The sequence below is a fragment of the Ictalurus punctatus genome, chromosome 7 (assembly GCF_001660625.3).
Source record: "Ictalurus punctatus breed USDA103 chromosome 7, Coco_2.0, whole genome shotgun sequence".
Lineage (NCBI taxonomy): Eukaryota > Metazoa > Chordata > Actinopteri > Siluriformes > Ictaluridae > Ictalurus > Ictalurus punctatus.
In genome coordinates, this window is record NC_030422.2 from 27,347,547 (window position 1) to 27,364,175 (window position 16,629).

The window sequence follows — 16,629 nt, forward strand, 5'->3', positions numbered from 1 at the left end:
GAGTGTCCCCTCAGTCCCACTGATCATTGATGTGCACCCAAAGGAACATGTAATACTGCAGCACCTCCACATGTGTGCCCTGAAAACAAATAGGAGGTGGTGATCTTTTATTCCTTCTAAAGTCCACCACCATCTCTTTTTGTCCTACAGGTATTGAGCGGGAGGGAGGTGATTCTCTTTACACCACTCGGTAAAACTGTTCACCAGTAGTCTCGTATTCCTCCTGCATCTATTGGAAACGGCATGATTCTGGGTTGCACTAAAAGCCTGATGTGTAGAATGTACATGAGAACCGAGACCGAGCAGTTCTCTACGAGGGCTCCTGTCCTGCACGTTATCGTGTCCGAGGTACAGCTGGAAAGGCGAGCAAAATGTGACCACATGGTGAGATAATCCAACAGCCAGTTCATCACGCTATCACCAACCTGGATTGAGTGAGCTAAGCTCTCGCCCAACAGAGTGGGCTGATGGTGTTGAACGCACTGGAAAGGTTAAAGAACGTGATTCGCATGACCTTGTCCTTGTGAGAGTAGACTATATAATACAGATATGAAAATGGCATCACTCAAATCTATGTGATATGAAAACTGTAGCAGATCTTGGTAATCTGTAGGTGAAGTCTTGAGGTTTTGTAAGACCAGACTTTTGAAGATTTTTTTTCATACTGTGGGACATCGATGGTGATGATGTACAGCAGGGGTGTCCAATCTTATCCAGAAAGGGCCAGTGTGGGTGCAGGTTTTCATTCCAATCAAACAGGAGACACACCTGATCCCACCTATTTAATCAGTTGAGCTTGGCTTTCAATAGACTCTCTGCTTGGTTGGAATGAAAACCTGCACCCACTCTGACCCTTTCTGGATAAGATTGGACACCCCTGATGTACAGTATAATATAAGAGGTTTTCCATGATGATACTACTTCATTACAGACCTTTGCGAGATTACATGTACAGGGTTTAAGTTATCTGGCACCTAGGCATGTTCGACTCCCTTCCCCATTGTAAGGCTGTGACGGATAGACTGGGTGTGTTTTTAGATGTGGTATTGACCATGTCCATGATATTCCTGGAGCAAGAAATTGTTTTCTCTTTCATGGACCAGAGTGGGGTAGGTGTGGGAGGATTTATGTGAGCTGCCAGTGGACCAAAGTCGATTAAGGACAGGGAGCTAGGTCCACGGACTGAGGTCGGTGGCCAAGGTTATTGTCGGCAGAGAGGGAGGGGCATCAATCCTGTTCAAAGAATAGGTTAAACTTGTTTGCCCTCTCCTTTATCCACTCCACCCCTTAGCCCTCTGACTGTCTTATATCCTGTCATTATCCTCATACATTGCCAGACCTCCCTTGTCTTTCTTTCAGTTGTTCCACTTTTTTCTCTTTCCTTGAAATATTTCTAGACGTGCTTGGCCTCATCTCTGTCTCCCACCCTTTTCCCATCAAGATAACCTTGATGCTCTTAGAAATCCATGGCTTGTTTTTGAGGAAGCAATTGATATCCCTTTTAGAGAAAATCCCGTCTCCGATAAGTCGATGTAGAATGTAGTATGTTATATGTAATGAGATGTAGCTGCATGCTCCCCACAGGGATCTTCTCACACTGTATCCCCAGAACCAGCATGCCACATAGTGCTGGGAAGCGGATAAATCTGATGCTCATCGCTTCTTGGCAAACAGTGTGGGCGAGGTCTAGCCCAAACACAGGCTCCAGGCATTGGGTAACGGTTGTCATTCTCTATTAACGCCCCTTTTGATTGGTCTTTGTGGCTGTGGAAACGGCAAACAGCTGCATGCAAATCTGTCGGCAGTCAGCCCCTCTGTCTCCCTGGGGTTCTTATACCATTGTCCTAGACTCCAACCACTGCTGGAGACATTTCTCAAGGGAAAGGATGTAGAGAGGGAGGGAGTGTTGTCTTTTTAAAGGAGGATGAGAGGCCCCACTGTGGGCACAGCGGGGACTCCTCATGACTGTTTGTCTTCTTTGTCATTCAATTCTCAATATTACCAGCCGGCAACATCTTTTGGAAGAAAAGGGGAGTCTGAGAGTTAAGCACTACCTCCATCGCACTCATGCCTTCATAATCCAGCCTTCATAATAAGGAGAGCTTATAATACTGTACATGAGATGAAGTCAAGAGTTTCTAAGCGGTTTAGAGAAGGCAGGGAAATCAAGAGTGTGTTTAGTGTTTGTTTTTCAGCTTCTTTCAGCTTCGGTGCAAGACTTAGCTCAACTTGGCATACAGCAGATAATTACGTCTCAGAAAGAAGCATTGTGTACATGATCAACAAGGCTCGAATTAATTCCACAAATCAGTGTGCTAAATCCCTTTGGCACAAAGGAAAAAAAACATAAACATATCCCAAAGTATCTAGCTGGGGGAGGGGGGCAGATACATGCTCTTTTACTCTGATATACCTCCAATTTCTAACCGTCAACTCTGCACTTTTGGACAAGTAAAATATGGCACCAAAACAATTTGGACTATTTCAGTAATAATATATGGCATAATGGCGTGCTATTAGGGTGAGCTGCTAACCCACAATAAATGTGAACAGCCTGGATTTGAGGGGGTAATTGTCAGCAGAGGACTGGCATTACACTGAGGAAACGTCTAGCCATGTCAGAGGCACAGTGCGGCTGCCCTGCCATCTCATGTAACATTCATGCCATGCTGCACTACCTTGTGGTAAGCAGTTACAGTAGGAAGCCAAGAGATGAGATGACTAACCCCGAAGGCTAAAACCAGCCTTCCCGTCGAGGTGCTATTGAGAACTCTGAAATTCCGATATATGCGTTCGGAAATAGCAATGGAGAAAAACCCGGGAGCTCGATCTGTGGCCAGAGTCCATTTTCTTGAGGCTGATGTTCCCCCAACCAAGCTTACATGCTGCTAACAATGACTTTGTCTCAGGTTCCAGTCAATCTTGATTTGTATTCATGACAAAAGTTTTTTCTCTTCGTATATCTACGATACACACCTTGGCAAAACAACAAGTTCTGCGTGACAGACAGTTTGCTCATACTGTGCATGTTGATTCGTGTCTGTTGAACGAGAAGTGGGCTTTTCTCCCCCTTTTACTTCTCCGGCTGAAGCTAAGCGTGGCAGAGGATAACGCTCAGGTGAACTTGCCAGTACGAATGCAGGTCGTGTCGCTGTGAGTTCCTGGAATCCACTTGCTTTTAGCTTAAAATTTGCAGGTAAAGGTGAGAGAGGCCTGCCAGCACTGGCCACTATCTCGAGCAAACCTCTCGTCGTGCAGAAAAGCCGTGGGTGGCATATATCTCATGCCAAATAAATGCTGCTTCGAGGTTACGGCTGACTCACCGCACTTCAAAACAACTTATCGAAAGGTGATAACATGTCTGATGACACCATTTGCCATAATGAAAGCAAAGAGGGAAGGAGGCGTATATATATCATTTGGGTGACGGACAAGTTGTGGAAAGTCTAACTAGAAAACATTGATCATTTGCAAGAAGTTCAAAATATCTTCTCGCTTTAAACAGGTGTCACTTACCATGTCTACCACCTCCACCACTACCTTGCACGCCGGCTGTGAGAGCTTCCCGAGCAGAGGATGAATCATAACGAACCCCACGCTTCTAATCCTCGAAGGATTACGAAGGTAATCCATAATAAGGCTCATCACAAAACCTCATAGAAATTACAATCATTAGAAGTGTTCCGGGAAATGAGATGGCTTTAGTTTATTGTGCCTGCTTCTCCGAAGGGATAATACTTAGTAGTTCTAAAACAAAATTGGGGGAACTGTTGTATTTTGCAGTAACCTACAACTATATTAAAAGCAGGCAAGATTGATCAATAGAGCGATTGGTTGAGAGGTAGGGTAGGTCTCAACCAGCTCCCTCGCTCAGTCGGTAGTGAAACAGTATATGTGTTTAGGCACTGGTAAGGACCCTGGCTCGCTACACGTTGGGACACTGATAACTGAAATTCGCGTTGTAAAACAAAAAAAATGTCAAACGTAAAAATATTTAAGTTTTATGTGGCACTTTAAGTTTTTAGACTCAAACGAACCGTATATAGAGCGTCAAAGAAAGTTAAAAATTCCCAACGTGAGAAATCGTTATAGAGATACACCAATGATAACACGCTACTTACATTTGTAGACAAAGTTGGCTGAGAGTTCATCTCCCGTTTATTTTTTTGAGCTGAGAGCCTTCAGAAAGCATGATGTCATTTCCTGTAAGGGAACATAGTGACCATCGATGCTCCCTGGTTTTTGCGGTGCATTGTGGGATTTTTTTATAGGAGCGAACGTTCCAGATTTTGCAATTGAGACAGCCCTTAAAATGGCCGACGCACTGATGGGTGCCTTGACTACTGATCTAGGGAGCTCATTGAGACATACCAGTAGATTTTAGTCATGCTACCATTTGTGTACAAGTCTAGGGAAAGAGCTTTAAAGCTGGGATGCAGCAATGGCATTTTCTTAGTAACAGTTCTTTATAACTTGGAGCGTTGATTTATCGTGACATCCATTAGCTAGCTAAATGAGTTACCGTGGATCAACTAGGGTTGTAGTGGAAAAAAAGCAGGGTTTGTCGCACGTTGGAAAAGCCCTCCCGTACAGCTATAAGTAGTTAAGTGTGGTTTCGTTTTCATTGCATTGGAATTCCTCGTCGTCAATGACCGATAATGTCTGATCATCATGAACGACATACTGAGTTAGCGCTGTTATTTTTCACTTGGTTGCTGCTGTATTCTGCTGGCAATGAGCTCCTCATGCTCATTGTTATGCTTCAGATGTTTTGTCAGATTACTTGGATTGTGTGAAGATGATACAGTTCCTCCTCTCGATATCTTCACAGACCACACTTTTTCTTTTGGTTGCCAAGTCGTAAAACATCCCTCAGATCCTGGTTATTTAGTATCGTCTGTGACAACATACGCTCGGTTTACATGACATACCATCACCTGGTATCGGATGTTGGTATCGGAGCTTTTTTTTATTTCATTTTTTTACAAGTACAAGTAAATGAGCGTGGCTTTGGACTGATACTTGGTAACAGTATCTCTATAAAACGAATCCTTAATTTGAAACTTTCCATTATTATGGAAACTTTATTATGGAAACTTATTCCATATTCCACCATATTCATATTCAGCTCACAAGCCTCAATCGCAGTGGACTTTTTGTTGTTTTTTCTGCTTTTGCACATCATTTAAACTCTTCTCATTATATTGAGAGGACTGATAATCCGTTTGGCCAAGAAAATAAAGTGCTGTACTCTGAACAAAAACGAATAAGCCCGGACTAAAGGTAAGTGCTGTAAATTATCACCACCAGACTCGTGTTTCAGCAGCACACAGGACATCTGACCTGAGTGCTTCTTTCAGCCTGCAGAACAGTGAGGGATTATCATCTATTAATGAAGCTCCAGACCAGAAAGATCTCATGCGGCTAAATAAGGCATTTCCTTTCTATATATATACTTTTTTTTAATTTGACCGTTAAGTCTCACATGAACAATTAATTTCAAAGATCTCAGGATCAGCATCAGTGCCATTGGAGGTGTCCTTAACTCCTAAAAGTGCTAATAATAAACGGACGCTCTTCGAGGCTGTTAGCATTAATGAGATTAAATGAGATCATTTTAACTACAGATTAGTGTCTCCGGTTCATTTGGACGAAACACAATTTCAATTAACACTTTATAGCGCGTATGAAAAATGTGTTGTACAACAACCCCGTGGTGCCACTGGAATGAAATTTAATCACAGTTACTCATTTACTTCGTGGTAAAATTAATAATTAAAAACTATAATCTATAGGGTTTTTGGGATGCTCCAAGCTATGCTGTACTGTTATAATTACATTATTAGTTTTTCACAGATGGTGAATGTAATGAAGCACTGTAACATAAAGTGAGCACACGTGGCAGAATTGAATCCTGCACCGCAGGATCGAATCGCACATCTGTCAGTGTTCCATGATGAGTTGAAATGTGTGTTAATTGAAATCTGTTTCGTCCGAGAGCTCTCCACTTTTGGATAGTTATTAACACCTTGGAGATACGCGAGTTAGCAGCACAACCTACCACCTAACCTAAAGCGGGTGATGAAAAATCAAACGGCTGCAAAGGCAAACATCTGTCGGAGACACCTGAAGAAACAGTGTCATGTTGGAATGCGTGTGCCCCACAGGCGCAGGCCTTATGACAGTGTGATACTCACGGAGTAGACCGGAACCGGAGGAAGTTAATAATTAAAAACTGATCCATAGGTCATTGTTTACGTTTCTTATTAAACCCTCAGCGGGCCTCTTGGTCTGCCAAGTGTGTCCTGCAGATTACCGAATAAATAAAGATGAATCGAACCGTGACGCCGAAAGGGGGTGTTGTGAACCATGTGAAGCAAAGCATGTTATGTGTAAACTGCTCAGGGCCTTAAGAATGTTAATAATCTACCGCGTTAGGGTAACACGGAGAGTTCTCCATATTGTCTGATTTTCATTACGTGCAAAAGCTTTTAAAAACCCCAAAGTGCGAATGCTGTATTGAGCTGCACTTTAAAGAGGATTTCTCTGAATCCCTGTTGGAGTTCGAGAAGAGCCTCTCTGCATGTAGCAGACAGACGAACGTCTAAATCGAGAGGCCTGCTGCAGATACGTGGGATTTAAATGTCAGTGGAACGTTGGGGTACTATAAGGGTCCCTCGCCATTTTCCTTTCAATATCCAGGTGGTTTTGGAAGGAGGGTTGGGGGATAAAATCCAGAATTGCAGCTGGCCTAGTTCTGTGAGCATCCCTGTGTAGTGTGCAGGCGTAGGAGTTTGAGGCGGGACGCAAAAGTGGCAGTTTAACGGGTTTTATATAGGAAGCCTGATCAAAACTAAGGCCAACAAAAACGTTGGGCAACCTATATGCAAAAAAAACAAAAAAAACCAAAAAAAAACAAACCAGGGTCAAAGAAAACGTAAAAACCTCGAATTGGTGCTCGATAATACAGTTTTTATCAAAGCAGTTTAGCATTTTACGAGACAAACAGCAGAGGATTCAATACTAGACAGAACTAACATGTAACAGGTGGGACTAATTAATTACAACAGGAAATAATGACCATATATGGAAAGTGGAAGGCCAAGCTGGAAAAAAACTAAAATGATTTGAACCCTCTTGTTAGTATTGAATAAACCCCCCCCCCCTTTTCTCAATATATTTTCTAAATATGGAAATAATGACCATGTATTATTTTAACTCGTGTTAATCTCATGTCAATTTTTTCAGTATTAGTATTAGTTAATTATTAGTATTATATTATATATATCAATAGAAATACCCCCCAAATAGGGGTTTGGAGGGAGGGGGGGGGGGGGGGGGGGGGTAATTCCACCTCCCAAGCGCATGGTGGTAAAGAACAGGGCACTGGCAACCACAGACTGAAACGGATGCTCCAGGTAACGGCAGGTGTGTGTTCAGGTGTGAGTGTTACCGTGTAAATTACCTTTGTAAAAATGTTTTATACTGTGCCGTCTCATCATTAACACTCACGTCTCCTCTTCTTTCATCGCTACTCTCGGCTAAAAATAATTACCGCCGTGTGAATTTCGTCTTAATTGCAGACCACTCAAATCACTGCACGTTTTAGTGAAACACCATTTCCATTTAAGTGAAAAACATTGCCATTTCACTGGAAATGGCAACAGAACATAAAGGTTAAGTGTGATCATCCCCTTACACACACCATCGCAGAAGCAGAGAAATGAAAAACAGGCCGGATCTCTCGGTAATGCACGGCGGAGTCGGCCCCTCGGCCCCGGGCACTCACTCAGGGAATATGCTACATGGAGAGGTCAACGGTGACAGTGAAAATCAAACAAGAACAGCCTTTGTGCGTTTTTTCTCTTTTCTGTTCAAGCACACTTTCTCACCTCTCCCTCCCCTTTCACGGAGTGCTGGCTGCATTTCTTGAGCTGCAGTGGGCCGGATTATCAGGGTATGTTTTTACCTGCAAACCAGTCCTTCCGATTCTTTTGTTAGCAGGTGACCCTTGCCCGTGTGACCTTTTCTTCCACTCCTGCTCAGGAAGAAAAGGAGACATCATGCTTGGCTGCAGCCCACATGAATTACGAGTACAGTGCATGCCACACTGCGACGAGATCGACCCGGCCTTGAAACCGCGCCTCTGTCCAATTAGCGTTCCACTGTTACAATGTTACAATATGTTTTTCTTTTATACATAAAACCGGATGTATTTCCGACTTCTATGGTAATTAATTCATGCCTGTGTGCCTGTTTATATATATATATATATACAAGGGGGGTGGGGGTTTATAGACTATTTAAAGTCTAAACGCATGTTCCAGTTAAAGCTTTGTGATTCCATTATGAGAATGAAGGCAATAGGGTCTTGCAGCAAATACGGTCGAATTTGGAGGGAGAAAAGAAAAAAAAAAAAAAAAAAAAAAAAAGGCAATTTAATTTTATACCTCCTGAAACATAATGCGCTTTTCATTTCGCCGTTGTCTTCGGCACGCTGTCCGCGAAGGAAATTTCCGGCGGAACGGAAATCTATATTGCCTATTTTCATTACAAGCATTTCCATATATGCGTCTCTTGTCCCACTCTCGCAACAACGCGAGCTTAATAAAGAAATCTCAGCAAGAGAGGCAGTTATTAAATGAAGGCGTATTTTCCTTCTTTCACGACCACGTCTCCGACGAACCTCGCGTCGTGTAAATATTGTTCCACGAGCACAGTTGCGTCCTGTTGTCGCGCGCGCATCCTGACAACTTGATTAAAGTTAAAAGCGTCTCCTTATGCATTAAAATAAATAAATAAATAAATGCAGCTGACAAAAGAGAAGCAAGCACAGGATGGACAAAAGTGACTCGGGGAGCTGACGTTACTGTCAAAGTGTGCTTTATTGCTCTTTCGGGTATTCTGTGCTTTACTGGATTTTTAAAACTCCCGTACAAAGACGATCGCGGGGATAATAGAGAGACGGCGCTTTGTTTTGCGCGCAGAAGGCCTTAAAGAAAACCCCTGGTCCGTGGAAAAAGCTCCCGCACGTGTTCATGTGCAAACTCGTCGCTTACACACCGGAGCCCGTGACGGCGGGGTTAAGATTTAAGGTGAGCCTTAAGTCCCTGGAATCAAACAGCCAAGAGCGGTGGCTCGCGGCCCCTTCGGTGCAGCGCCTGTTCATCAGCCGGGTGTAAAAATCAAGCTCTTTTACAATCAAATGTAAACAAATAATAAAGATGGGTTGAGGCAGAGAGCGGCAGGCCTTTAAATCCTCCTGGTTTAACGTGCTGATTTCAGTTTGCTCAGGCTGACTCCTCTCTAAATCTGAGATTGACCACATACAGGCCGATATTGCGTTTCATTTTCCTGTACGGAGGAGGGGAGAGAGAGAGAGAGAGAGAGAGAGAGAGAGAGAGAGAGAGAGAGAGAGAGAGAGAGAGAGAGAGAGAGAGAGAGATTTCCTCTCAGTCAGCTCAATAGCTCCTCTGGATGGCATTGTTTAAAAAATCTCACAGCTTTTTTATTTATTATTATTTTATTATTATTTTTTTTTTTTTGCTTGCAGTGCATCAGAATGATTTTTCATTCTCTGCGGCGCTTTATCGGCTTTGTTCCGAGTTAGAGAAAGCGCTCTATCGCAGAACGGGTCTGTCAGCTGAAAACGATTCAGTGAATATTGAGAATCGTTTTATGTGTATTTGCCTAAATACACTTCGGTTAGCATACTCAGCTGGCTTTTATTATTCAAAAGTGACTTTATTTCCCCTTCTCTGAAAGGTTCGGTGTTTAAAAATCGAGGCCTTTCATGCCGCGTTTGGTGCCACGTTTAAAAAAAAAAAAAAAATTAAAAAAAAAAAAAACGCACTAGAAAAAGCCCTTAAAGCGGTCGATCTTTGAAGTGATAGACATTTTAATCAGGATGTTTTTTTTTTTTTTTTCCTGCGGAAGTGATGATCTGCTTTAATTCCAGCTGGAGGGGTGAGATAATAAAGATCAGTGAGAAGTTTTACAAAACAAGTGCACTGAAAACAAGACGTGTCTTGTTCTGAATAAGCTTGTTCGGTGACACGACAGGAATCTGCATCTCGACGCCGAGCGACGCCAGCTGGAAAGCCCGTCACAGTGCAAAGGATCGTCGGTGCTAACAAGTCCGTCATGGGCGGATTGCGGCGCAGCAGATAGGGCTGTTCTTGTTTCATGGATGATTTCCACTGGGCTGAAATGGATAAATCATATTTCTTGTCTGCTTGTACTTGGTTTGTCAGTGTATTGCTTAACTCTCCGATCTGAATCTCTCAGGGCAACACGGTGATAATTCACGTCACGCCACCATTGCGCACCCTTACGATTCAGCGTTGGGCGACAAAGACGCTACAACAAAACAAAAGCGAATGGGGCGTAAAAGCAGGATGACGGAGTGGACATTTATGGCGGAGAACAGATGCATTGCTCACTCTCTTTTTGTAATGAGAACTAGAAATACTGGCCCACTGCTTAGTGAGCTCCAGCGAGCCGTAAGCCCTTCTCGGAAGGAAGTGCTGTCAGGCCATCTGAGAGTTGTGGATTTATAGGTCTGGTCTTCTCCGTTCAATTTTTTTTAAAAAGCTTTATTTAATAACAGGAGGGTCACTGATTTATTTGAGCGGTAGGGCACATAGGGGTGGCACAGTGCAGCACCCTGGAGCAGTCTGAGTTAAGTTCCCTTCTCAGTGGCGCAGTGACGGGACTTTTCGAAGGAAAGCGAGGTTATTAGACCTTACAGCCATAGTGTATAAAGTCAACATTGCCGGCTGCAAACCAGGAACCCCTCCAGGAGCCGCAGTCTGTTTTAATACGCTTTTCCTCATATATTTTTACAAGTCAAAGTTCATAAAAATTTATCTGATCCAATTCCAAGAATTCCATTGGTCGTGTCAAATAACGTGTGGTTTCCTTTGGCTTCTGTATGCTCTTGTTGGTTTCTTTGACAGGATTTTAGTCGTTCGCCCTGTGATTTTTAAAAAAAAATTTTTTTTTTTTTACATTTTTTGTAGCACAACCAATATCCTGTTAAACACTGAAGAGAATGTCAGCTTATTTTCGAAAAAAAAAAAAAAAAAAAAAAAGGGAAATATTTTGTCGCAGCCATGAAATACGGTATCTGTGTCACAAGGGGCAGGTGTTTTCTACCCGTTTACACCGCTGCAATCGCATTCTCAAGCTCCTTAATTTCCACAATATATTAAAACACCTCCTTCTTTCCAACTGCTCACACGGACTTGGCAAACGAGCCGAACCCAAGCTGAGCAGGCGGCTCCCAGCCTTTTGTCTGCCATCCAAACCTTTTTTGAAAACGCATAACAAACATCGGTTGCGGGAATTAGCGCTCATTCTTGTCGACGCTGAAACGATGGAGATTTGTTTCATCCATCTTTGCGCTGGCCTTGCAGTCCGGCCATTCAAACGACGCAGCTAGATCACGCTGCAGGGCTTCGAATGAAACATGCCCTGGTGTCTGGTACAACACACACGCAGCACAAAGGCTTTTAAAGAATGTAATTATGCAGATTTCCACTGGCATGGCAGGAGGCAGAGTCATGCTGGAGACACACCTTTAAGGATGCCCCGTGTTTGTGCTGTGACGTCAGCGTCGCTAGATATGAACTCGGCCATCGCTAAGGAACTCGGATCCCCCAGCGTGATCCGGCTCTTTAAGGCGTGTTTAAGTTTTCCTGAAAAGTTGTGAGTACGTCTGACAAGCATTAGGGCTCTCCAACAGAGGGGTAGGAGGGGGCTTTGCATCCAGCAATGCCACCTTTTATCACTTAGCAGAACGTTAAAAGCACTCTGAAGCGCCACTCTGTTATTATCAAGTCGCACCATGTCAGGTAGCTATGAAGGATTATATATTTTTTATTATTAGCCACAAAGGCTCGCTAGCTATAAACGCTCAAAGTGTGGCGTACTGCCGAGATTCCCGAACAAGGAGATACTGCCATCCTGAGTGGGGGCTGGTGTCCTACTAATATTTGTCCCTTAAAATGATGAAGTGTGGTGTTGCGTCTAAGCGACAAACAAAAAAAAGAAAGAAAGAAAGAAAGAAAGAAAGAAAGAGAAAGCAGCGTTTACTGAGAATTTCATCACGAGTTTTCAAAAGAACGGTTTTATACAGCCGATCACAAAGACCATCATCAGCCACAAAATGAGACGCAATTACCGAGAGGCCTCCTTTCGCAAAGGGCCTCTAAAGAAATGCGGTTTATGTTTGGGAAAAAAACAAAAAGTCTAGCGAGGAGGCTGGGGGAAGGTAAATGGCTCGTAGATGGATAAGACATTGTTTTCGGTGAAACCCACACACACACACACACACACACACACACACACACACACACACACATTCCTGTATTGACGGACTGAATGATCATTCATCGAAGCTTGGAACTTTCACATCAACTGGAACTGAAAACCTGTATACCAAAGGAAGTGCTTTAAAGGGGGAGAGAGAGAGAAAAAAAAAACAGGCAGGCGCAAAGATCTAGCTCTTATCCAACAGCAATGTTTTTATTTTCTGGTTTAAAGCTTATGTTCATGAAAAGTTCGGAATCTGCCAGCTCCGCAAATATCATGAGGGGAAATCTGCCAATTGCTCCGCACCAAACAAAACAGAATTATTTCCCAACGCGATGATGAATAATTCCATCCAAAATAGAAAGCCACAACAGTGTGAAAAAACAAGGAAAGTGTGTGTGTGTGTGTGTGTGTGTGTGCGTGTGTGTGTGTGAGGGTGGAGAACGAGCTATAAAGTGAGCCTCTTTTACTTGTGTTTTGCAGTAATCAATGTTTGGCACACACGTGTATGATTAAATCAGCTTTGTTGTTAAAAAAAAAAAATTTTAAAAAATGAGGGGGGGGAAAAAAGCCTGGGAAAGAGCAGGGAGAAATAATTGTTGTTCTGCAAACACATCAACATGAGATGAGATGATGGCGCGTGCGAGTACGTGTGCGAATGTGTTTTTGAGAAAGGGGGGGGGTTCCGTGGCCGAACTTGTAATTACAACCAAACGTACTAATCAAACTCGAGGAGTCGCAGCGAGAATGAATTAACGCCGCTGTTTTCTTAGGAGAGCATTACAAACATTTGTATCACCTCCCAAACTCGTCATTCTGGCTGCCAGCCAAGTTAGACATTTTGTGCGCCGAGATGCAGGAGAAGGGGGTGATTATTGGGGGGAGGGGGGGATTACCCATGTTCGAAGTCAACCTCATCTGCCATTATGGCAGTTCCTCCGAGTTAATCTGCGTGATTTAACCGGATTAGTCCCAACTGAAAGTGTATGATTGCGAGCCCTTAAGGATAACGTGGAAAAGCAGTGTAAAATTCCCCTTTAATCCCATAAACAACATCTAAACGCATCGGCGGTACAAGCATGAGATGCTTCGAATTTAGCATCCTCGCTCATTTTGCGAGCGAAAATAAATAAATGTGAAATAAATATCAGGTGTGTGCCATGATTTTGAGAGTGTATTGAGAGTGTGGCAGGAAGTCTGACGGCACGAATCCACATTCGTGCGAAGAGAGAAAGGGAATAAAATCTTACCTTGAGAGCACTGAGAAAAGGCCAGAAGGAACAGGAGGCCGTACAGCAGGGGACATTTACACAGTGAAGCAGCCATTTTGTTCTTCAAGATCCTCCAGATGCCAGACAATGACAGTTGTTTGAAGACTGATGAGAGGGAACGAACGTGGGGGAAGAAAATGTATCCAGGCCCGGTGAACGTCAGCGAGCGGTCGTTCGGCGAAAACCTTCACCGGTCATCTTCCATCTGAAAGCACCATAGATTGATTATTACAACGGAAGAATGGTAAGAGTTACGCCAGCTGCTTTTCCCCCACACAGCCAAGTTTCACTGTGTTAATCCATCCCCATTAACACTTTACACAGCGACACGGTACGACGTAAAAGACGCAAACGATCGGCACACACTAAATGACGACCGGGGGAAAAAATGTGCATCTGTTTAAAATCAACAAACGATATATTTCTGTCTGTGCAAAAATAACAACGCAAACATGCAGCGGACTGTTTTGGCTGAAACGCTGGGCCGTAATGGTCCTCTATCTGATGGGCTCTTTTACTCTCCGCTCTTAACGCTCTGGAGAACTGAACTGAATAAATGATGTCCACGAGCAACATCTGTACAGAATAAAAAAAAAAATAAAACAAAAAAAAAAAGAGTCTAATTCAACTCAGCTTTCAGGTGTCATTTTAAAAACGGACACGAGAATACAAAGGAAGGCCTAAAGGAACAGACTCGAACGAGCGTATGTGGATTACTCGGCTCTGCCAAAACAATATTAAACAGTCAGCGACTTTTTAGATGAGAATCGGTTTTTCCCGAGTTCACTCGAGTTCGATGCAACGCAAAACAACACACAGATTTTCTCCAATATGCCAAACAAATCACTGTCATGACTGATGAACATCAACGGTGAACCAATGCCAGGAGCATGGAATTGATATCAAATCTCCTATATGAGTTTAGAGTTCGAATGAAGAAAGGCGATCTTTATTTTTTTTCTTTTCCCATCCCCAAAACCAGACGCTAACACGTACTACGAGATTTACGCAGACTAAACATAATGTGTGTAAAACGGAGCCTGACTCTCAAGACCTGGTGAACAAACGACTTCAGATGAAAAGCGGCGTAGCGCATGTCAGCCAGGTGTTTGACTTAACTCTGACGCGGGACGTCGGGAATAAGAACTACGTCGTTTCCGAGCCCACGCTACAAAGTAGTAGAAAATATGAACGCCTCAATAAACACGTGTCTTGTTATCGACAGTTAGCGATAAGCCGACAACAGTGATTGAGTTTAACTATATGGTCCACGTTATACTGTAGATTTAATCAGCTAATGTGTCTACGTTGATTGATCTATAAAGTACTGAAGTGATATTTTAGCCGTGCTGACATTATGTCATTTGCTGAATAAGTAGGAACTGCAAGGGGGGGAGGGGGCATGGTGGCTTAGTGGTTAGCACCAAAGAAAACGCACCTCCATCCATCTATTTTCTGTACCGCTTATCCTACACAAGGTCGCAGGGGACTCGGGGCACGATCCAGGGGACACCCTGGACGGGATGCTAACCCATCGCAAGGCACAATCGCTCACACATCCATTCACACACTACAGACAATTTGGAAATGCCACTCAGCCTATACATGTCTTTAAACTGAAGGAGGAAACTGGAGTACCCAGAGGAAACCTTCGAGGCCAGGGAAGAACATGCAAAACTCGCGTGCGCACACAGGGTAGACGCAGGAATTAAACCACCAACCCTGGAGGTGCACGGCAGACTTGTTATCCATTAAACCACCGATATTTGTTACATTTCAGCCTTTTATTCTTTATTTCAGAGCACATTACAATACACAATACACAATACACAATACAGGCCATGTTTGCTTCACTTCCTGCAGTCGGGTCGATTTTAGGGTCAAACCACTCTCTCACTGCAGAGTTCACTTGGAAGACGACCAAGTCCACTTCGCTGAGACGCTCTCGGACCGGTTGTGTTAGCCTGAGACGCAGCAGGGTTCATTTCAAACGGCGTAAACGCTGCATATGTGAAAGCATAAAGACTCCGTCGTGCTTGGAGTCATTGGGTCCTCCATGCTACGAATGTTGAACCGTAATAAATTAACATTGTTATTAGTTATTATTGACAACTGTATAAGTCATGACTGGACTCGGGGTGAACCGATTTCATCTGAAAAAAAAAATGATTATTGAATATTAATTAATCCTGCACAAGTGGACATTAGCTATTTTATAAAAATGTAAAGGAGCCTTGTACATTGTTAAGAATTCATTTGTGCGTCTCGAAATAGTTCCCTGACCATTGTTATGACTAAAACCCAGACACAATAGGAAAGTTTTGCGGGAACTTTGGCAGAAATTTAAGCTGTGTAAACACTGGCTGGAATAAAGAAAGCGGAGGACATAAACAAATCATTAGTAACGTTCACGTTTTGCTCCGAGCTCCGAGAGCCAGAGCAAGCCGTGCATTTCAAGTTCAGAGGTTCGCTTTTTGTACTGGTGGCCTCTGACCCGTGCTAGCAATATCACAAATACAGCCTGCAGACCAACTGCAGACGTCCAAAGGAGTGTGAAAAAACCCAGCAAAATGCCTTTTAGTACTTTTATGAGATGATTATACCCCCCCCCCCCCACTCACACACATAAACATGGGAAGTCTGGATCAGCTGCCAACATAATCCACGCTTCTTTTATTCAACGGCGCTCAGCTGGCACGCAGGCCCGTCTCCGCTGAGCCGTCTCTTGCGGTCTCCCTCGCTAAATCGTCAAAACTGGGTATTCGCGAGCACTTCGAGCTCACCTGCTGTAGATACAGTCTGGTCCATGTTGTCAAGCTAATTAGGTCATGTGCCAAGTTGCTACTTGGTTAGCCTGTCGTTGTCAATCGAATAATTATACAGAATGGCAGAGATGACCAAATGGGTAGACACACAGTCGCTTTGTCCAGCAACATGAAAAGGCTGCATTAACACTCCTTTATTTTTTTTTGCTTTTTGTCTCGTCCGTCATCTCACGGGGACGCTCAGACAAACCCGTTCTGCTTTGTCTGCATTGGCAAAG

General features: G+C 43.5%; 1 protein-coding gene across 9 annotated transcripts in view; it reads right to left on the bottom strand.

Annotated features, from left to right (window-relative positions):
• LOC108267854 (adhesion G protein-coupled receptor L2) overlaps positions 1-16,629 on the bottom strand; it is a 143,265-nt gene that overhangs the window by 98,112 nt on the left and 28,524 nt on the right. For all 9 annotated transcript variants that reach the window (XM_053681549.1, XM_053681552.1, XM_053681550.1 and 6 more), the window contains one exon: positions 13,566-13,791. In XM_053681549.1, the coding sequence (XP_053537524.1) occupies positions 13,566-13,641 (76 nt within the window). In that variant the 5' untranslated portion in view covers positions 13,642-13,791. The remainder of the gene's footprint in view (positions 1-13,565; positions 13,792-16,629) is intronic.